This window comes from Giraffa tippelskirchi, chromosome 6 (genome assembly GCF_054371585.1).
Source record: "Giraffa tippelskirchi isolate mGirTip1 chromosome 6, T2T-mGirTip1v1.2.pri, whole genome shotgun sequence".
NCBI classification, from domain to species: domain Eukaryota; kingdom Metazoa; phylum Chordata; class Mammalia; order Artiodactyla; family Giraffidae; genus Giraffa; species Giraffa tippelskirchi.
Genome location: NC_137280.1, coordinates 152,034,467 through 152,058,528, shown reverse-complemented (window position 1 = coordinate 152,058,528; position 24,062 = coordinate 152,034,467). Strand labels below are relative to the sequence as shown.

Sequence of the window (24,062 nt, the reverse complement as noted above, 5' to 3'; positions counted from 1 at the left end):
TGATGTGAAAAATCTGTCCAGATTCACTCTAACAATCTCTCATATTCTTATGCTGGGATCCAGTTCTGTCTTGGTTAAACGTCAGATATTGTTACTCAAGCTATGGCCCATGGAATCAGTGGGCTGGAATCATTGTTAAGTTTGCTGAAATTCTTCATTCATCCCAGAAACTGCTCTCTGTTCTCTCCAAGGCCACACTTCACCCGCTCCTATTCTCCCCTCTTTCTCACTGTTTCTTAGGAATTCACAAATACTTTTTATTTAGGTGTAAGATATAACAGATTGCTTTTCATGTCTCAATCATGCTAAGCAGATATCTGGATATGCTGCATGCGGTGAATTAATAATTTTTTTCTAAAGATGTTCCAATAATATTTATTTCCTTTTCCCTTAAGAAAACTACTAATCAAAACTGTCCCAAATCTAAGTATGCCCCCATGCCTATTCATATTTGATTCAGTGTTGAGATATAATTCTCTCCACACATAAAACATGAGAGACACTATCACAGAAACAATGAACTATGTAAAGCTATGTAAGTTTCTGCTTTCATTATTTTCTTTACAGGATTTTTTTCTTTCACTATTTTTTAAACCAATACTGTCAGATGAAGGTGTGACAGTCACTCAGTTGTGTCAGACTCTTTGCCACCCCGTCTTTGCCACCCCGTGGACTCTAGCCTGCCAGGCTCCTCTGTCCAGGGGATTCTCCAGGCCAAGAATACTGGGGTGAGTTGCCATTCCCTTCTTCAGGAATACTGTCAGAGTGAGACACAATAATTTCCCCGAGTCAGTAAGGCTTAGTATTCTCATGAGTGCATAAACACTGGGAACAAAGTGAAAAAAATGAATAGAGCAAAAAGTAACACTGGTGTGACAGTTTATTTTTACCAGCAAACTCACGTACCACACAGGGCTATCATAACAGGTTTTTAAACATATATTACAAAAGTTATATGCATGGAAATAAGCTTTCAGCTAGAACAGAAGGATATAAAATAAGAAGCACAAAATATAAGAGTTTTCCCTCCCAGTTCCTTCACTTCTCAGAGGTAATCATATTTAATGGAGTCTGTTTTACTCCTTTAAATATCTCTAAATTTTGCTGATAGCTTTAGTACAAATATTTAAACAGAATTTGATTATAACAATGCTGGCTATTTAGACTTTATTTGATGTTTGAATGAACAGCATCACTAATTCCCCCCAAAAAATGTTATAAAAGTGATTCTACAATGAACTACTATGGAGAAGGAAATGGTAACCCACTCCAGTTTTCTCACCTGGAAAATCCCATGGATAGAGAAGCCTGACAGGCTACAGTCCATAGGGTTGCAAAGAGTCAGACACAACTGAGCACACATTCAATAGAATGAAGTACTATCAAGATTTTAGAGGTTTAAAAAAAAAAAACAAGAATCTATCCTTTTGTTAAAAACTAAAAAATTCTTCTCTCAACCTCATCACCTTAACTTAGTAAAAGTTAAAAATAATTAGATAATTTACCTTCCTTGATAATCCTTTGTAATCCAATTACTTGATCTCCATGCTGTGGTTTTTCTTAAATGTCAATGCTATACTGTCAATGCTAATCTACTATCCCTTACAAATTTTAGATAAGTTTTCCCCATTTTAACTTTAAAACTCTAACTGAATCTAGGGCTGTCTTTCAAAACCTTATGTTTTATTTTAATCTGAATAGTCCAAGCTCTAAAATGTCTGGATTTTATCAAATAAAATCTATGATGTTGATAATCCCTTGTGTTAACACTGTGAGCCGAATGAAATGACAACATGGTATAAAAATCAGAATCAGGCAGACCTGGGCTGGAAATTAGCTTCAAACTTGGGCAACTTATCTCACTATACTATGCCAAGTCTCAGTTTTCTTTCCTGAAAAACTGGAAAAAATCCTTTTGTGTTGTTACAAGGATTCCATAAGTAAAGCACTTAGCACCATTCTGAACTTCCACAAGTGCACAACAAATGGTAACTATATTACTATTATTAAATGAATAATATGAGCAAAGGGCTTTATGATTAGAAAGTACTTTCCTGCTTTTTAACTCATTTGGTCTTTGTAGTAGTCTCACTTCAGAGGTGACTCTTCCATGATCACAGAGCATGTAAGCAGTAGAACCGGCAGCTTTCACCACTATAATACCAGGTAACCACTTTTCTACTACACATTTTCATTAATATATTAAGCAACTTTGATCATCTCATTTCCAACAAATAGACCAAAACTATGGCGCTGAGGTCACGTGTCACTTTGCAAGATCATAATTATATAGTCTGATGCTGTAAAGAGGAATACTGCATAGGAACCTGGTATGTTAGGTCCATGAATCAAGGCAAATTGGAAGTGGTCAAACAGGAGGTGGCAAGTGTAAACATCGACATTCAGCAAACTAAGGTGGACTGGAATAGGTGAAATTTAACTCAGATGACCATTATATCTGTTACTGTGGGCAGGAATCCCTTAGAAGAAATGGAGTAGCCATCATAGTCAACAAAAGAGTCCAAAATGCAGAACTTGGATGCAATCTCAAAAACGACAGAATGATCTCTGTTTGTTTCCAAGACAAACCATTCAATATCACGGTAATCCAAGTCTATGCCCGGATCAGTAATGCTGAAGAAGCTGAATGGTTCTATGAAGACCTACAAGACCTTTTAGAACTAACACCCAAGAAAGATGTCCTTTTCATTATAGAGGACTGGAATGCAAAAGTAGGAAGTCAAGAAACACCTGGAGCAACAGGCAAATTTGGCCTTGGAGTACAGAATGATGCAGGGCAAAGGCTAGTAGAGTTTTGCCAAGAGAACGCACTGGTCATAGCAAACACCCTCTTCCAACAATACAAGAGAAGACTCTACACATGGACATCACCAGATGGTCAACATCTAAATCAGATTGATTATATTCTTTGCAGCCAAAGATGGAGAAGCTCTATACAGTCAGCAAAAACAAGACTGGGAACTGACTGTGGCTCAGATGATGAACTTCTTATTGCCAAATTCAGACTTAAATTAAAGAAAGTAGGGATAACCACTAGACCATTCAGGTATGACCCATATCAAATCCCTTACGATTATACAGTGGAAGTGACAAATAGATTCAAGGGATTAGATCTGATAGAGTGCTGGATGAACTATGGACGGAGGTTCATGACATTGTATAGGATACAGGGATCAGGACCATCCCCAAGAAAAAGAAATGCAAAAAAGCAAAATGGCTGTCTGAGGAGGCCTTACAAACGGCTGTGAAAAGAAGAGAAGCAAAAAGTAAAGGAGAAAAGGGAAGATATTCCCATCTGAATGCAGAGTTCCAAAGAATAGCAAGGAGAGATAAGAAAGCCTTCCTCAGCGATCAATGCAAAGAAATAGAGGAAAACAACAGAATGGGAAAGACTAGAGATCTCTTCAAGAAAATTAGAGATACCAAGGGAACATTTCATGCAAAGATGGGTTCAATAAAGGACAGAATTGGTATGGACCTAACAGAAGCAGAAGATATTAAGAAGAGGTGGCAAGAATACACAGAAGAACTGTACAAAAAAGATCTTCATGACCCAGATAATCACCATGGTGTGATCACTCACCTAGAGCCAGACATCCTGGAATGTGAAGTCAAGTGGGCCTTAGGAAGCATCATTACGAACAAAGCTAGTGGAGGTGATGGAATTCCAGTTGAGCTATTTCAAATCCTCAAAGATGATGCTGTGAAAGTGCTGCACTCGATATGCCAGCAAATCTGGAAAACTCAGCAGTGGCCACACGACTGGAAAAGGTTGGTTTTCGTTCCAATCCCAAAGAAAGGCAAAGCCAAAGAATGCTCAAACTACCACACAATTGCACTCATCTCACATGCTAGTAAAGTAATGCTCAAAATTCTTCAAGCCAGGCTTCAGCAATATGTGAACCGTGAACTTCTAGATGTTCAAGTTGGCTTTAGAAAAGGCCAAGGAACCAGAGATCAAATTGCCAACATCTGCTGATCATCAGAAAAGTAAGAGAGTTCCAGAAAAACATCTATTTCTGCTTTATTGACTATGCCAAAGCCTTTGACTGTGTGGATCACAATAAACAGTGGAAAATTCTTCAAGAGATGCGAATACCAGACCACCTGACCTGCCTCTTGAGAAATCTGTATGCAGATCAGGAAGCAACAGTTAGGAAAAGGAGTACGTCAAGGCTGTATATTGTCACCCTGCTTATTTAACTTATATGCAGAGTACATCAAGAGAAACGCTGGGTTGGATGAAGCACAAGCTGGAATCAAGATTGCTGGGAGAAATATCAATAACCTCAGCTATGCAGATGACACCACCCTTATGGCACAAAGTGAAGAAGAACTAAAGAGCCTCTTGATGAAAGTGAAAGAGGAGAGTGAAAAAGTTGGCTTAAAGCTCAATCTTCAGAAAACTAAGATCATGGTATCTGGTCCCATCACTTCATGGCAAATAGATGGGGAAAGAGAGGAAACAGTGGCTGACTTTATCTTTTCGGGCTCCAAAATCACTGCAGATCGTGATTGCAGCCATGAAATTAAAAGACGCTTACTCCTTGAAAGGAAAGTTATGACCAACATAGACAGCACATTAAAAAGCAGAGACATTACTTTGTCAGCAAAGGTCCATCTAGGCAAGGCTACGGTTTTGCCAGCAGTCATGTATGGATGTGACAGTTGGACTATAAAGAAAGCTGAGTGCCGAAAAATTGATGCTTTTGAACTGTGGTGTTGGAGAAGACTCTTGAGAGTCCCTTGGACTGCAAGGAGATCCAACCAGTCCATCCTAAAGGTGATCAATCCTAGGTGTTCTTTGGAAGGACTGATGTTGAAGCTGAAACTCCAATACTTTGACCACCTGATGCGAAGAGCTGACTCATTTTAAAAGACCCTGATACTGGGAAAGATTGAGAGCAGGAGGAGAAGGGGACGACAGAGGATGAGATGATTGGATGGCATCACCGACTAATGGACATGAGTTTGGGTAAGCTCCAGGAGTTGGTGATGCACAGGGAGGCCTGGTATGCTGTAGTTCATGGTGTCACAGAGTCAGACATGACTGAGTGACTGAACTGAACTGAACTGAATTATATAGGGAAACCAACAGACAAAATTAATTATTTGTTATTTGCTGGTTCAGGGGAGGAGTGAGAATAACTATACACATTATTAAATCATTTTTTTGTTATATAGAGTTCTATTTTGAATGCATTATGAAATGTGTACAACATCTTAATTTTAGTATAGAAGACAGGCTGACTTAATCAATAGTCTATTAAATTAATAAACATTTTAATAAAAAGTAAAGATTATAATTTATTATAGAGTGTCTTCTTTCAAATAATCATACAAATTAACACACTTTTGGCTAAATAAAGCAATGCAAATATGTTTAAAACTGATCTAAAATTAAGTTTTTCCCCATTAGAAAAATATCTATTTTTTAAAATTCTGAATGAAATGTTCATCCCATAGAAACTATTCACAAATTTCCTAATTTGCTATTTAAACAAATAGAATTTTTCAGATTGCCTAAGTTGGAATCTTTATATTTTATTAAACATAAGATGTAGAAGTAGCAATACCTCAAGACTGAGAATAGGACCAATGGTTATAGCCACAATTTGAAAAATGTACTTCTTCCTAGTTCTCATTCAGATACTAATATCAAACTTTAAACAGACATACACATACTAAAAAACACATTCTACACAGCACCATAATCTTATGGAAGATTCACAAAATATAGGTGTTTGGTATAGTTTTGTTTTTCTGTTTTTTTTTTTTTTTTTTTTTAGCAGCTATACTCCTTCAAATAGAAGCCTTGTCATTTAATTACTATATGATCCAATTAGTGTAGATGGTTCACTTTGTATCATTTATCATCTGCAAACTAGGAGTCAAAGACTAACTTCTCTCTTCTAGAGTAAATGAATTATTTAAAGTTATTATTTACCATAGTCAAGGTTTCCTATAATATAATTTCAATAGATAATACTAAAACACATGTAACATTAAGGTCCATGATTTTACCGAGAAACTAAAGTAAATAAGCAAACAAAATACTGCCATTAAAGGAAAGTTTTTATCAAAACAAGGTATTACAATATATTTCCAAAGAATAAAACAGAAAATCTAAAAAAAAAAAAAAAAAAACTTTCACCCTATCATCAGATATTTATTTACACTTTAAAATAGCTTTCCCAATTGAGGAAAATTAACGTAAAAGTATTTCAATATTACCTCTTGTCCTGATACAGTCACATATTGTACAGAAGGATTTTTTAGTATTTTTCGTATTTCTTGCAAATGTGTTTGGATCTTGTTAGTAACATCTTGAATTTCATCCTTCCTCTTTTTTATTAAAGGGAAGTCAGAAAGGTCTTTGAATAATTCAGTTTTATCCCCAATCCTAAAAAGAATTGAAAAAAATGCAAATACATATATTTAAGCATATTACTTATACTAATTATCAATTGTTTTTCAAAACATAATGAAAGGGACTTCCCTGGTGGGCTTCTGGCTAAGACTCCATGCTCCCAGTGCAGGGGGTCCAGTGCTCGATCCCCGATCAGGGAACCAGATCCCACAAGCTTCAACTAAAAGAGCCTGCATGCCACAACTAAGACCTGGCATGGCCAAATAAATAAATATTTTTAAAAAAACATAATGAAAGACCAAAGGGTGGGAAGTCAGGAGAACAAAATTCTAATTACAGCTCTTCCACTAAATATTTATGGGTAGGTTTATTAATTTCTTTGAAGACAGATGAAATTACCCTAACATCACTTTCATTTCAGAAGTTCATGATTGTCATGATGAAACCAAGAGATGAAATTCAACATTTGTTGAATGTTCAGAAAATAAACATAAATGAAAATACTGTCAAATCTTTTTTCTTATACATAAAGTTCCTTGTGGGATAAAATGTAAAATGACTACCCCTTAAAGGATAACTTTACTTATGCATTTTCTACATATAAAGCAGACCATCCCTGGTTACCTAGCAAATAAGCACAAGATGCCATCTGCCATCTAGTTTTGGATTAATAAACTGCTACTACTTGCTCAGCCTGGACTTCATCATCTGATACCTGAAGAAATACCATATTTGTTCTGTATGATGGAACTGCCTAAATGCCAAGGGTTATTTCCAGCTGTAATACAGAGCCTTTAGTATTCAATTACATTTCTAGTTATATATGCAACTTCTACTATTAATTCTAAGGGAATCTTAAGTATCCACATTTCAAATGGTAAATACATTACTTTCACTACTAGAAAGGAAGAACTAAAGGTCTGCTACTTACTTGGCAGCTTGTTCATTGAGTATCTTTAAGTAATGCTCCACTGGACTGAGGAGTTCAGGAATTTCTAAAATAAATGTCTGGAGCAACTCTGACTCAACATGGGAATTCACAGCAGGTATTAGTGCTTGAAATTCTGACTTCAAGTGATACAGGGTTTTGACAATCAGGAAGAACTCTTGCGTAGAACACTGAAAAGAGAAATACCTTTTACCTAAATAGCATAAGATACATGAAAATGAAATTCAGTTAGTGGTCTTTTTAAAGTTAGAATAAAAGAACATTTTTAATTTATTGCATAAATGAGTTAACTGAAATAAAGTATTGTTGATATGTCCTAAATGTTAAATCAATAGTTTAAGTACTTTATAAGGTAAAGCTATAAAGAAAATTTGAGGCAAGGATAGGAAAACCAATACTTGTTCAGTATTTTTTCATTTTAAAATATGCTGATCACATAACAAAAATACAGTAAACAATGTCACAAATAAAAAGAATAATTCTGGGGAAAATCTGCAAAATATTTAAGACATAAAGGTCAAAATTCTTTCAAGTATAATGAGATTTTACAAATTGACATAGAAAAGATGAATAATTTAAAGAATAGTGGCTAAATGAACTGAATAAACTCATAGAAAAAAAATGTCCAATAAGCACATAATTAACCTCACGTATAATTAGGACAAGCAGATTAAAATGACAAAATAGCATTTTTCACTCGTCAGAATGTCAAAGATTTAAAAGTATGATAAGAGCCAAGTCACACTCAGTATGAAAAATGACACTTTTACATACTATTAGTAGAGGCATAACCTTCTTAAAGAGCAATTTGGCATATATTTATAATACAAAGTGTAACACTCTTTGACTACACAATTCCATTTTAAAGAATTTTAAAATATTTTTCACAAGTAGTAAAAAAAATGTTTGTATCTGAATATTTATAGTAGTAGTTTTGGTAATAATATTAAAAAGATGAATAAAAAACAAATATCGAGAAATTGAGATATTAGGAAAAATTCATTCAGTGTACAAGTATAAGTTAAAAAACTAACACATCTGTAAATACTAATGTACAGATTAATACAGAACCTCATAATTTCAACATATTAAATGCATATAGTATATTTTTACACTATACACCATATATGTATTTTAGACAGTAAAATTTCACTTGTGACTCTTTAAATTATATATGTTATTCTACAGAAGTTCAAGTATAATTTAACTTTCTCTAGTTACCTCTGGATAGTGGATATGCCAAAGGGTGGTAAAGGGAGACTTTTTACTCTTTATTTTATACTCCTGTATACTGTTGTAATTTTGTAACATGAATGTGAATAATTTATAGTTTTGGAGCTTTGGTTAAAAAAAGGGAGCTAAATAAGTGCATCTAATTTCACTCTGTCTTGAAGCTATAAGTCCAAGATTGTTTTAAAAGACATGAAACTTCAAGAATAATTAAGAGAAAAAATAATAGCAATAATCTCTTAGAAGCTACAAAGTAAACAGACTAACGGTAATTTGATTTAGAAAACTCTAGGTATTTGAATCTTAAGCTGGCCATAAGGAAAACTAGGACTCAACTTGAGTTATACCCAGAATCCTAAGACTCAGGAATTGAGGGCACAAATTACCTTTGAAAGTGGAAGCTGGGGATTTGAGTGGAGGAAACAATTGGCTAAAAGTAACTTATGCAGCAATTAAATCCCTCAATCCCCTATTCCTCTTCATGTCACTAAAGGGCCACCATTTTCCGACCCTACAAACACTGTAGTGGACCCTTGAACAATGTGGAGGTTAGATATGCTGACCCTCCACACAGTCAAAACTCGGAATAGAACTCTACAGTCAGCCCTCATATCTGTGTTTCTAGATCCATGGATTCAACCAATCATGGATCACGTAGTACTATAGTAAACAGTTACTGAAACAAATCTACTACTGTAAGAGGAGTTGCACAATTCAAACTCATGTTGTTCAAGGGTCAACTGTAGCTTTAGTCTCTGGAGAAGGTAAAACATAGGTATCTGAATCAGCTTCAGGCACAGTGAAGGATGCGAGTACCACCAAAAGCAAAGGATTAAAAGAATGATTACAAACTGAATGCTGAGATTCCCAGCTGTCCCCACTGAGCTCACAGAACATTGTTAGCCAGTCAGAAAGCTGAAAGAGTCCCTGAGGAATCTCACAAGCCCAAGAGAAAAATTATAAAGACAGCATATAGCAGGAATTCTCCCCATAAATGGACCACCGAGTTCACACAACAGTTCACCTCATAATCTGCAAGCCACATCCAACTACGCAGAGCTTACTACCAGCGTTTTAGTTTCCTACTCTTTAAAAATGATCAGATTAAAAATTCTAACATGAAATGTAAACACTAAAATAAACAACTAATTAATCAACCAACAAATACCAGAAGGAATGGAACCTATACAAGTAGAAGAAAATGTTAACAATATCCTCAGTTAAATAGAGGATATTGAAATAAACAGAGAATCACGAATTAAGAATGGTATGTTATTATTTTAAAAGAAACATTCAGAGAACAAGAGAACAACCAAAAAACTGCATAAATTGAACTATCATAGTAGAAATGAAAAATTTAACAAAAGAGGTAGAAAATCAAGGTAATAAAATTTCCAAGAAAGTAAAGCAAAAGGGTAAAGAGATGGGTAACACAGAAGAAAGATCAATAATCAGTCCAGAAGATTCAAGAACTCAAATAATAGAGCTATAAAAGGAGATAAATTATCAAAAAAATAATTCAGAGGTATGTCATATATATACAATGAAATACTAATTACCATTAAAAAAAGTGAAATAATGCCACTTTGCAGCAACATAGATGGATCTAGAGACTATCATACTAAGTGAAGTAAGTCAGAAAGAGAAAGACAAATACCCTATGATATCACTTTTATGTGGAATCTAAAATATGACACAAATAACTTCATAACCAGTATGACTTCAGACTGTTTAAAAATAACAGTAGAGGCTGTTGAAAAAGCACAAAATTCTAAAGGAAAATAATTTACAACCTAGAATTTTATACTCAACTAAACTACCAATCAAATGTGAGAGCAAAACAAAGACATTTCCAGACATCAGTGTTTCAAAACTTAGGCAATGGCAACCCACTCCAGTATTTTTGCCTGGAAAATCCCATGGACGGAGGAGCCTGGTAGGCTGCAGTCCATGGGGTCTCAAAGAGTCGGACACGACTGAGCGACTTCACTTTCACTTTTCACTTTCATGCATTGGAGAAACAAATGGCAACCCACTCCAGTATTCTTGCCTGGAGAATCCCAGGGATGGCGGACCCTGGTAGGCTGCAGTCCATGGGGTCGCGAAGAATCGGACATGACTGAGTGACTTCACTTTCACTTTTCACTTTCATGCATTGGAGAAAGAAATGGCAACCCACTCCAGCATTCTTGCTTGGGGAATCCCAGGGACGGGGGAGCCTGGTGGGCTGCCATCTATGGGGTTGCATAGAGTCAGACACGACTGAAGCAACTTAGCAGCAGCAGCAGCAGCAATACCCTTTCTCAGGATGCTTCCAGAGAATGTACCCCACCAAAATGAAGGAATAAACCAAGGGGAAGTCATGAAGTACAGAAAACAGAAGATTCAATTCAAGGGAAATAAAGGAAATCTAAAAAGATAGCTATTCAACAGGTATAGCAGGCAACAAGTCCAGGTTGGATGAGGTAGGAATGCTCAAGAACATGAAATGAACAGAATATTTGATGAAAATGAATACCTTGAGATGAGAGGACAATGCAAGTTTAAGTTAATGGTAAGTACATATCATAAATAGTATATATACTTGTATATACATAAAATGGATGAATGCTAAGAACATATTTAGAAAGATAATTACTTATAAGAAATGAAGAAAACTATACAAAAAAAAAAGAAGCTAGGTTCAAATGAACAAACAGTGAGTTCAGAATGTATCATAAAGCACCTCATCTCCAGAAAGGCCGTGGCTCACTGAGAAAGATACATACAGGAAACTGCACTGTTTGTATAAATATGGAGCCTAGAAATAATTTATAGTCTAGAATTGACCTCGAGTCACTTAATGGTATATTCTAATAAAGGTAAAGGGCAAAAAATAAACATTTTCAATAGAATTGCTGAATAATAATCTCATAATTATTGCAATTTGATAAGCAAAAAAAAAAAAAAAAGTAATTGGTTGTTCATGCTTAGACACGATATCAAATTTAAGTGAGCAACAGAAATAAGGTGAAAGCCAGAAGTGCTTGCAACCGAGTCCTAAGTGCCTAGCGCAGGCTGCTCTCAAATTTCTTAAGCAAAATGACTCAATGGAGTCACAAGAAAGCTGAGAATAAAAGTAAAACAGTTGCTCTTGAAGTCAGTCATGTTCAACCCCATTTCTGGCAGCAAGCTTCTCTGTGGAAGAGCTTCAGAACACATGCGCAAGTGCAGAGGCAGATCATCACAGGACTGGAAGAACTCCAACCTAAGCTCGACACTGAAAACATGGAGTTGGGCTTGTAGCAGTCTAGCTAAGAAATTAACTATAAAACCTACAAAAGTCTGGAAACCCTCTCCTTTCAACATTTACTAAGTGCTACACCCTTAGCAGCTATGTATCATTTTCTTACAAAAGTTATTATAGTTATTGAGCAGTTAATGTGAACTCCTATCACTAGCACTATTTTCTAAGATATAAATTTGAAGTCTTACTATCAAAAGAAATGTTTATTTTATTTCAGAGTCGGCCCACTTGGTATCCTCTATTATTATCATCATAAAAATACCTATTTGTGCCTATTCCACAGCACTTTCCACACAGCCAGATGGCCTAGGCCTACCACTTCCACAATATCCAAACAGTGTTCCTTAACATTTTCTGAATTTCACAAAATTGGCACAATCTGTATCCAGGATATCACTCACCATTTGGTGCATACAGCAGAAGCTTATTTAGAGTAATCTAATGATAAAGAATAGACATGTGTTTGATGGTATGTTCCAAGAGCCAGCTAACTAATCTATAAAAATGTGGTTTAAAGCATTCAGACTTTCTAAAGTTGGTCTATACCAAATCATTTCTAATCTTCACTTTTCAAATCAATCCTTAGGCATATTCTTGTACAAACACTAAAACAGCAATAAAGGAACAACTTCTGAGTGAGTCACAAGTTTCATCAGTATAAGCTGAAAGTCTAAAAAGTCATTCCTGTTCTGCATATAGGTTACTTTTAAAAGAAATTAGATTCTATTCTGTATGAGCTCACTTGTATGTGGAATCTAAAAAACCAAACAAAAAACCTGAATTAATAGATATACAGCACATATTAGGGGTTGTGGAGCATGGTTATGTAGGCAAAATGGGTGAAGATGGTCAAAAGGTACAAACTTCCGGTTGTAAACTAAGTAAGCCCTGGTGATGTAATGGCATGGCAGCCAGTTACTAATACTGAATTGTGTATATTTGAAAGTTGCTGAAGAGTAGATCTTAAGAGCTCTCATCAAGAGACAACAAAAAAGCTTTGCAACTTTATATAGTAAAGGATGCTAACTAGAGACTTATTGTGGTAAGCATATATATTGAATCCTTACGTTATATACCTGAAACTAAAATAATATTGTATATCAATTATACCTCAGTTAAAAAAATTAGATTCTGACATTTATCAGAGTTTTAAATTTTTATAAGTACACAAACTTTATGAAATCCAAACATCAAAGTACAGTTTAAAGAGAAGCAGGAAGGCACAATAGAAATCACCACAGTAATAAATGATGATGCCATCTTAATGCCATGGATACTATGATTCAGCTCTTTTGATTAGCCATTGATAATTTTTCAGCTTTGCTCCTATCTCCTTTTGAGAAAAACAAAAATCTCTAACATCTGTCAGTGAATCCTTTTGAGTAGTGAAGGCAATGTGTTTAGAGATCTGCTGCTTGATGAAGGGTAACAAGCATGGATTATCAGCCACTGGGTCAAGGTCAAAAACAAAATAACAGATGGTATGTCATCCATTCTGTAACCTCAAAAATGTCAACCATAATACTTCCTACTACCAGAACAGCCTCTACTCTTGCGAGCAAAAGAGCAACTCAGCAACTTCCCTGGCAGTCCAGTGGTTAAGACTTCACCTTCCAAGGCGGGGGGTATGGGCTGGATCTCTGGTTGGGGAGCTAAGATCTCACATGCCTCATGGCCACAAAACCAAAAGATAAAATAAAAATAGTATTGTAACAAATTTAATAAAGACTTTAAACAAAGTACACATCAAAAAAAAATAAATCTTGGGCTTCCATGGTGGCTCAGTGGTGAGGAGTTCTCCCGTCAATGCAAGAGAAACGGGTTCGATCTCTAATCCAAAAAGATCCCACATGGTGTGGAGCAGTTAAGCCCAAGCCCCACAATTATTGAGCCTGTGCTCTAGAGCCCGGGAACCACAACTGCTGAAGCCCACATGCCCTAGAGCCCGTGCTCTGCAGCAAGAGAGGCCACTGCAGTGACGAGCCTGAGCACTGCAGCTAGACACTAGCCCCTACTTGCGGCAACTAGAGAAAAGCCTATGCTGCAGCGAACACCCAGCACATTCCAAAATAAAAATAAATAAATGTGTTTTTTTAAGTCTTGGGAAAAAAAAAAAAAACTCGAACACAGTGCATCAACCAATGGAACAATAGATGCCAACGCCATAACCAAGGCATACATTTTTTCCCTAGGGATCAGTATTTCCCAATTTTGACTTTTTCTTTCTTTTCAAATTTAGCCAAAGCATATGGAACAGTTACGTAAGTCCTCTTGGGCACTGCAAGTATTTTCAGAAGCAGCAGTTATTATTCTAGTAAAACAGTGTAAAGGAAAAAGCCTTAAAAAGGTAAAGACTAATAAAAAATTGGTCACAGCTAAGGTTTTTGCAGTGGTCATGTATGGATGTGAGAGCTGGACTACAAAGAAAGCTGAGCACTGAAGAACTGATGCTTTTGAACTGTGGTGTTGGAAAAGACTCTTGAGTGTCCCTTGGACTGCAAGGAGATCCAACCAGTCCATCCTAAAGGAAATCAGTCCTGAATATTCACTGGAAGGACTGATGCTGAAACTGAAACACCAATACTTTGGCCACCTGATGGGAAGAGCTGACTCATTTGAAAAGACCGTGATGCTGGGAAAGATTGAGGGCAGGAGGAGAAGGGGATGACAGAGGATGAGATGGCTGGATGGCATCACTAACTCTATAGACATGAGTTTGAGTAAGCTCCGGGAGTTGGTGACGGACAGGGAAGCCTGGCATGCTGCAGTCCATGGGGTCGCAAAGGGTCAGACTAAGCGACTGAACTGAACTGAAAGTTTGGACACATAAAAATTGTTCTAAAAAAATTATTAAATTGGCAAGGGTTTACATTTGGGCAAAAAATAAAAGTTGCTTATATAGGGACAGCCAGGGGAAAAGATTTAATAGTATTCAAAACTGCTGCTACATCAAAAATGGTAGTGTCCAAAAATGTAAGCCACTAAAACCCAATCAAGGACCCTGGCTTAAATATGAATTCTGTCACTTATGAGCAAGTTATTAACCCTCCTCTTAGCATCATTTTAGCCAAGGTAATGCAAGCTGTCATAGCATTATATAAAGATAGCAATATACACAATTTCCCACCAGTAAGAAAGCAATAAACCTTCTCAACCTCACAAAGTTTTTTTTTTTTTACAACAAAGAGTCTAATGTATGTGAATGACTTCTGTGGTAGGTAAGACACTATATAAAGTTTATTAACAATTACAAATATCACCAACTGATAATTTTTTGAATTTTAGGCATATTTTGAAGACAAATTATTTCTCTAACAAATCTCACTTGTTACTGTTATTATTTAAACTGGGAAGTCTAGGTGACGAAAATCAAAATAATGTGTTTTACTTAGCTTCAATATACAAACATGTCTGCATATTAATCATACCACAAATATTTTACAAGCAGATTTTTCCTTTGGTTAAGTCAAATAAGAAGTTGTTTTAAGGTCAAAAGAAATAAGGCATATCTTCTTAAAGTAGCTAGTCTAAGTAAACTTTCTACTTTGATGATGGTCCACACTTTGAGGATGAAGTAGGAGAATATCCTGTATTATAACAGAACAGCCTCTATATGTTGCTGTAGTTAACAGAAGTGGGCAAACAATGCAAAAATTGGAATAACCTCAGTTTGTGCACTTAAAATCTCTAAGGATTCTCTTATGTTACCTGTAAGATTTTACAAAATAAAATAAATAAATGAAGCTCTGTGATGTTTCCTATTAATATCTGGTATCCTCTGGTGGCTCAGAGGGTAAAGCATCTGCCTGCAATGAGGGAGATCTGGGTTCAATCCCTGGGTCAGGAAGATCCCCTGGAGAAAGAAATGGCAACCCACTCTAGTACTCGTGCCTGGAAAATTCCATGGATGGAGGAGCCTGGTAGGCTACAGTGCATGGGATCACAAAAAGTCAGATGCAACTGAGCAACTTCACTCTATCCTCAAGCTGAAGAAAATTAACAATTTTAAAAGACATGATTTCTATCACACTTACTTTTTTGTGATAAATGCTACAGAGTCCTCTCTCTATATCAGGCAATTTACGTAGATGATTTTCTATCTGACCAAACACACTGGATTCTGAATGGAGAACTTCAGATACAGCATCAAGTCGAGCATTTATTTCCCTGTGGGAACAGAGAAATGGCAATTATCAGATAAGTTAGGAACTCAGAATGTAGGCATTTCCCACTCTAATGCCCAGTACTGCGACAGCAGCCACTTAGAAAAGCACAAAGGAGATTTCATCCATACCTGCAGCCCTTCTCTGCTCCTTATCACTGGAATCAAAGCCCAGGTACCACACTAGGAAAGACATTAAACAGATGGGGCAAAGATGGGCTCCATAAGTTTTCCTTCCTCCAGAACAAACATACAGACTACACTTCTCAGCCTCCCCTGCAGTGAGTTATAGCCACGTACCCAAGTTCTAGCCAATGAAATACAGGTAGGAAGGATTACATCACTTCTAGTCACAGCCCATAAAACCTCCTGCAGTATTTCACATTCACTCTCTCCCCCTTTGCCAACTGGATGTTGAGCCCAGGGCTATTCTGTGAGCCACCTCACCTGATGACTCGATCAGCGTGAGTCTGTGAGTAGAGCAGAAAACCTTCCACCCTACATCCGCTATCAAATGAACTTTTTGTTAGCAAAAAATAACCTTTTTTGTGTGTATTTAAACCAATGAGATGGAGAATTTGCTACTACTGCTTTTATTACCTGACTAATATAACGGATCTACAGTGAGAAACTGAATTTTCTACTCTATTTCTACTGAAATAACTGACCATCTCGGTCAAAGAACACTTCATTCAGCCAACCAGCTGCTTTGGGAGAAGTCTCAATGATGGTAGTTGAATTGATCACATATTTGACTGAAATGGGACTTAGGCACACTGAGCCCGGGCAGAGACTGGAAGCAGTAATAGAAAGGGCAGAGGACAAAACATTAGGACCTCAGGAAACTATATTCAATATCAGGTGATAAATTACATAACAGAAAAGAATATGAAAAGAGAGTGTGTGTGTGTGTGTGTGTGTGTGTGTGTGTGTGTATAACTGAAAGACATTGCTGTACAGCAATAATTAACACTATATTGTAATTCAACTACAATAAAAAATTTAAAAAAACATCAGGAGACATGGGAGGCCAGGGTTGCAGCATTTTATCAATGGCTACATCTTAAATGATGGGCCACTTGCAAAGAAATGGTGAGACTGTCAATTCAACATGGAAACTTGACTAATGTGCCCTAAATGAGATAAAACCCATCCAGCACCTTTACATGTCAAAGGCCTACACTAGATATAATGTCCATATGTGAAAAAACTGAAATAAGTAAACATATCTAGTAGAAAATGGGCCTTCAGTAAATGTTCTTTTCGATCAATGAACAACAAGCAAGCAAATGAAAAAACGAACTGACATTTGGGGGAAAATGGGGATACCAGCTACTGAATGCACTCTATCAAAATTCTTTTGATATCACACACACTGATGTAAAGGGCAACCTGACATCAGAATCCTGCCTAGATGACTATTCAATTGTTTTACAATTAATTGAGAGTTTTTATCTTTCTTATCCCTATAACTGGTCTTCCCAGGTGGCTCAGTGGGTAGAAGAATCCGCCTGCAATGCAGGAGACACAGGAGATGTGGGTTTGAGTCTTGGATCAGGAAGATCCCCTGGAGGAGGAAATGGCAACCCACTCCAATATTCTTGCCTGGAGACTCCCATGGGCAGAGGAACCTGACGGCCTAACAGTCCATAGGATCGCAAAAGAGTCAGACACGACTGAGGTGACTGAACACAACACACGCATCCCTGTAACTACGCTGTGAAGTCATACTTGTTCACAAAGCAGAGGTTAACTTCAGGTATCATTTTTTGTTCCATTTTTCTCTAGCTCATCCTCTGCTGAATAGAACAGGCATTTGGTTTCACATGGCAAAATAGAACAAGCCAGAATTTTATAGATGCACAGGCTGATTCTTCCATTCTCAATGCTGTGGCCTCTTAAATCTCTTCAGTTTTTTCCATTCTACTGCCTCTACACTAGTCTAAGCAAATATGACCTCTCACAAAGAGAACTGTTCTACCAAAACAGCCTCCGAACTTTTCTCCTCAAGTCCACCTCTGCCCCTTTTCCCAATCCATTCTCCACAGCGCAGCCTGAGCGGTCTTCCTAGAACCCAAACCTGTTCATGCCCTACCTCTGCCTTAAACTCATCAATGACTTGCCATTAATCTTAGATTCAAATCCAGGATCCTTAAATGACCTGCTTACCCCACAAGTCTCGTCTTAGATCACCTGTTACTCTTTTCCTTTCACTCTAAGTTTCAGTCGGACTGAACTTCTTACAACATCTTGGTCCCTCCAAGTTCTCTGACATCACAGCTTTCTCACCTGCTCCTCACTCTGCCTTGAAGACTGGTTTCTCTTTTCCTACTGCCTACCACCTTCCTCTTTGTTTGGCAAACTCCTTCTCATTCTTCCTCTGAAAGGGCTTTCTAGACTCCCTAGAACTAGATTTCATCCTTTGCCATCCTTTTCCACACAACTCTGTTTTCTTTCTATAGTGAAATTTACAACTGTATTTACTTCTCTATTGTCTTCACCGCTAGACAGTAAGCTCAGCAAGTGTGAGAGTGTGTTTGTGTTCAGTCGTATCCTACTCTTTGTGACCCCATCGACTTGTAGCCCACCAGGCTCCTCTACTCATGGGATTTTTCCAGGCAAGAATACTGGAGTGGGTTGCCATTTCCCCCTCCAGGGGATCTTCCCAACCGAGGGATTGAACCCACATCTCCTGAGTCTCCTGCATTGGCAGACAGATTCTTCACCACTGAGCCACCTGGGAAGTCCTAAGCTCTGTGAGAATGCGGATCATTTCTCCATTCACGTAACTGATCATGATACATGCTCAATAAGTAGCTGCTGAAATCAACTGAATTTCAAAGACTACATATAAAATAAACCAAGATGAGGTGAAAAAATTAAATTGTCTTTGCATAAGATTGTTAGGGTAAAACATTGATTTATTTTATCACAACGTTTACCCCAAATGCTACATAAATATAAAGTTTTATTTTAATAGCTCACTCCTGCACAAATGAAAGAAGACACCAATTGAAATAGACTAAGTTGATGCTGCAGATGGTATGAGGACAGATAAAATAATGCCATCTGTGAATGTATAAGACAGCCAGATAGCTTCTCTCTGAAAAATTATAAAGGTTGTCTGAGATATGGAAAGATAAAAGCAAAAGAGGTTAATAAAAACTTAAATCATACTTATGAAGTCTTCCAAAAGACTTTTTAAAAAAATATTTTCTTGGAAAATATACAGGTAGTGGCTTTTATTTTACCATTGTGATAGCACAGACAAAACCTTGTTCTGAATCATTTTCACATTAACCCAGCCTTCACTTGTTAGGGAGGTTAACAACTCAGAGGTAAAGAATTTGAGCTAAGAACAGGAATAACCTCAGTTCAAATCCAGGTTCTTTCATTTACCAGTTATTTAGACTTGCCCTAGTTTCTCCATCTATAAAATGGGAACAATAATGGTCCCTAATTCATATAGAGTTGTTATAAGAATTCAATGAAATAATACATATTAAGCACTTAGCAGACTGCCTGACACACAATAACTACTCAATACTTGTTAGCTGTTACCACCATTATTATTACAGACACCTTTGGTGGTGGTGTAGTCACTCAATCTTGTCCTACTCCTTGCAACCCTATGGACTGTAGCCCGCCAGGCTCCTCTGTCCATGGGATTTTCCAGGCAAGAATACTGGAGTGGGTAGCCATTTCCTTCTCTGGGGGAACTTCCCGACCCAGGGATTGAACTCTGGTCTCCTCTATTGCAGGGAGTCTCCTGCATTGCAGGCAGATTCTTCAGCAAGTAAGCCACCAGGGAAGCCACAGACACCTTTATTTGGTTATGAAATTTGTTTGGTAGTTACCACAAAGAACAGCACAGGGGAGGGAGAAACAACACCCAAAACATAAGCTAGGATATAACTATGTTTAGACAAGCCTCTAGGCACAGAAATACAAGACAGTATTTTGTGCAAAGTGAACAAGAAAGGATTATACAAGGAAGGCCAGTCCTAGCATCTTAAGTGCTAAATCTGACTGGTAGTAGTGACCTGAAGTACTGTGCTGAGACTTGATAGGAAATACATTGAGGAACAATGCCATAACCAACTATAAATGTCTAACACAGTTTCAGGGAGAATTGGAGAGGGTGTGAGGCACCATTTACCATGAATTTCTCATCATTGGGGCAGCCATACTTCCACTTTTAATTCCAATAAGCAGATCAGAAGGCAAATCAGTAAAACTGACTTCCAATCAAGTTTTTTGGTATATCTCAGGACTGTTCTCTAACTGGCGGGCATAAGACTTTCTAAATAACTGTAATAAAATAGTAGGTCAGACCACCAGAATAGAAAACAATTATTTCGGTGCAGTCAATGAGTGTGCTCAACCGCTCAGTCGTATGACTCTCTGCAACCCTTTGGACTGTATAGCCCAACAGGCTCCTCTGACCATGGGATTTTTCAGGCAAGAATACTGGAATGGGTTGTCATTTCCTCCTGCAGGGAATCTTCCTGATCCAGGGATCAAACGCGTGTCTCCTGCATTGCAAGGTGGATTCTCTACTGCTGAGGTATCGGGGAACCAGTCAGTGAGAGAGATCAACAAAACAGGAAATAGCACTGCCAATTAAATGATGATAAATATATTATTCTTCCAAGATGTCTTATGGTGCTCTACAATTGATCACACCACAGGATACATTCTAAACAAATGAAAAAGAGAACACCTGAATCATTCATTTCATTCCATGTGACAAAAAAAAAATAATGAATCTAAGGTCCTGGAGATGACAAAGATTCTCCTTTATCACCAAAGATCCAACAAGTAAATGTGGGTGTCACTAGAGTCCTTCACATTTGAAAATCAATGGAGTGATGACGTTAGTATCTGTTGTGTGGGGCTGTCACTGAAACACAGTGTATCACCTACAGCCACTGCCACAGTAAGGACATGTGATCAGTCTGTACCTACTGGTTGCTATTTGTGTTATTCTAATATAAGTTTATTTGGAGGGAAAGAGATAAACTACTGGGGAAAAGTTGGGGTTTTTTTGGTAGTTTGTTCTGATATTTTACTGAAAGGTTAGCTCTAAAGATAATATAAAATGAGCAAATTAAATTCAGACATTAACACATTGGTCATACAATATGGCTAAATCAACTACCTAAAAAGCTTTCTGGTAGAAAGAAACATGAGTCATAGGCCTTCTCCTAGGGCCTAACCATCAATTCTTGAATGACCTAGCTTTGCCTTTCACATACACTATTCACTTATTCACTCAGTGAACAATTACTGAGTGTTTATAAAGCACCAATTGCATAAATAGAAGAAGGAGGGACTTCCCTGGTGGTCCAGAGGCTAATACTCGGCACTCCAAACGCATGGGGCCCGGGTTTGATCCCTGGTCAGGGAACTAGATCCCACATGCTGCAACTAAAGACCCCACACGCTGCGACAAAGACTGAAGATCCTACATGCCCTAAGACACAGCACAGTCAAATAAATATAAATTAAAAAAAAAAAAAAACACAGAAGATGGAGAGTGAAAGTGTAACAGTAGGAGCTAGAAAGTGGAACAGGAACTTGGTCATGTGAATAATGCAGGCCACATAGGAGCTCTGACTTAGTCCTGAGAGCAAGGGGAGTCAATGGCTAATTTTGACAAGGACATAAGGACAGTAGCAGGAAGACTGATTAGAAGGCAGCTTCAGGAATCCAGGGGAGTGACACTGATGATCTGAACCCAAGCAGAGGATATACCAGTGCAAAGAGCATGTAGTTTCAAGAGATATTATAGAGGTAAAGTAAACAGGAGTTGTGATGGATTATACAAGGGAGGGAGAGAGGAGAAAGAAGGAATAACTTCTTTCTGAGAGGTAATGAGAGGTAGTAAGATGCCACCTGCAAATATCATGCTCAAAACCTTACAGACCATGAAAGAAAGGGTTTATTTATGAAATTACATTCTAAAGAGCTATTCTGAATATTTACTTAGTTGCAAACTGTAAATCACCCAACAAGTTTTTAAGGATTTTTATTACTCATATTCAAAAGAGGCATCACTTTACCAAGAGACAATTTACCCCTTTCAGAATATTAGACAGAACAATTTCCTGACAGCTACCTTCCATTATTGGTTCAGGCCACAAACCTAAGTCATTGAAAAGAGCATGAATGTGATTTCTGTTTTTGACAATAATGGGAATGGGTACTTCCAGACCATCCCTCTCACTGGGGACAATTTAAAAAGCCAAACAAAACATAAAAACATGTTGTCACAAGTATCAAAGGACTAACAAAATGGTAAGGAAAAACTATATAATAATCAAAAGGAAAACAAGAATCCAAAGAAATAATCCAGCAGTCAAAACTACTTTTGCACTAAAAAGATATGCCAGAAGTTCAGTTCAGTTCAGTCGCTCAGTTGTGTCCGACTCTTTGTGACCCCATGAACCGCAGCATGCCAGGTCTCCCTGTCCATCACCAACTCCTGGAGTTTACCCAAACTCAAGTCCATGCCAGAAGAATCTACTGCAAAAATGAGCTGGCCTCATAGTAAGGGTAAATTTGTAGTCTAGGTTAGCATCATTTGGATGAACTGAAACATGTCAAAACTGAACTTGAATTAAGACAGTCCCAGACTGGTAATATCACCAAGAATCTGGCAAAAGCAAACAAAAATATTCTTCGGGAGAAGGTATCTTCACCTTACTACTCATATTATTTATTTATTTTATTTCATTGAAGTATAGTTGACATCAACTATATTGTGTTAGTCTCAGAGGTAAAGTGATTCAGGTTTTTTTTCATATTATGTTTCATTATAAATTATTACAAAATATTAAATATAATTATCTACGCTATAAAACCTTTCCCTTTGGTAACTGTAAGTTTGCTTTCTATGAGTCTGTTTCTATTTTATATACAGATTCATTTGCATGGTTTTTAGATCACACATGTATGTAACATCATACAGTATTTGTCACTACGTATAATATTCTCTAGGTCCATTCATATTGGTGAAAATGGCAATACAATATTTCATTCTTTTTTATGACAGAGTAACATTCCATTACTTATATATGTGTGTGTGTGTGTGTGTGGACCAGATGGTAAAGAATCCACTTTCAATGCAAGAGACCTGGGTTTGATCCCTGGGTTGGGAAGATCCCCTGAAGGAGGGCGTGGCAACCCACTCCAGTATTCTTGCCTGGAGAATCCCATGGACAGAGAAGCCTGGAAGGGGCTACAGTCCATGGGGTCACAAAGAGTTGGACACAACTGAGTGACTAAGCACAAACACAAGCACGTGTGTGTGTGTGTGTGTGTGTGTGTGTACACACCACATCTTCTTATGCCAGTCATCTGTTGATGGACATTTGGGTTGTTTCCATATCCTGGCTACTGCAAACAGTGTTGCTCTCTCAAGTTACTGTTAAAAACAAATTTTCACATAATATAACTGGTACACAAAGATAATCAAGCGTTCATGTATAATAAGAAGCCAGATGAGTAAGAATCAATAGAAGCAACAGACAATAGAAAGAGGCTACAAACTACCGAGCTTTGTGGGGTATGGGGCTGAATGATAAAAAATACTCAAAAAATTCAAAAGAAATTGTCAAAAGAAAGCAGATGAAGAACAGAACAGGTAGGGAAATTAGAACTTAAGTCAGTTATGTAATTTCCATTGCTTTACAGGTGACCATTCTTTGCTTCCTTGACCTCTATAGGATTTTTATCTCTGATTTAGAATCATACATAGTTTCATTGCAGTTTAGGAAAATGTGGATTTCTTGTTTGTTTTCACTTGCACTTTGGATTCAATTGTGCTTTCTAAACCTAAAGATTCACATCTTTCATGAAATGTGAGAAACTCTCATCTTTCATTTCTTTGAACACTGTCTCTCTTTTCCTATTCTCTCTCATTTTCTTCTACTGGAAATTTGATGAGGATTGTTAGACCACCTAATTCTTGATTTGTCTTTTAGTCTCTTTTATCTTTGCTCACACTGTCTCTCTGTGCTACACTCTGGGTAATTTCTTT

At 37.2% G+C, this 24,062-nt stretch overlaps 1 protein-coding gene across 3 annotated transcripts in view; it reads right to left on the bottom strand.

The window, feature by feature from the left end:
• MSH3 (mutS homolog 3) overlaps positions 1-24,062 on the bottom strand; it is a 182,544-nt gene that overhangs the window by 78,280 nt on the left and 80,202 nt on the right. For all 3 annotated transcript variants that reach the window (XM_081503822.1, XM_081503823.1, XM_081503824.1), the window contains exons 13-15: positions 15,891-16,023; positions 7,323-7,510; positions 6,256-6,424 (exon numbers count right to left, since the gene is read on the bottom strand). In XM_081503822.1, coding sequence (XP_081359948.1) covers positions 6,256-6,424; positions 7,323-7,510; positions 15,891-16,023 — 490 coding nt within the window. The remainder of the gene's footprint in view (positions 1-6,255; positions 6,425-7,322; positions 7,511-15,890; positions 16,024-24,062) is intronic.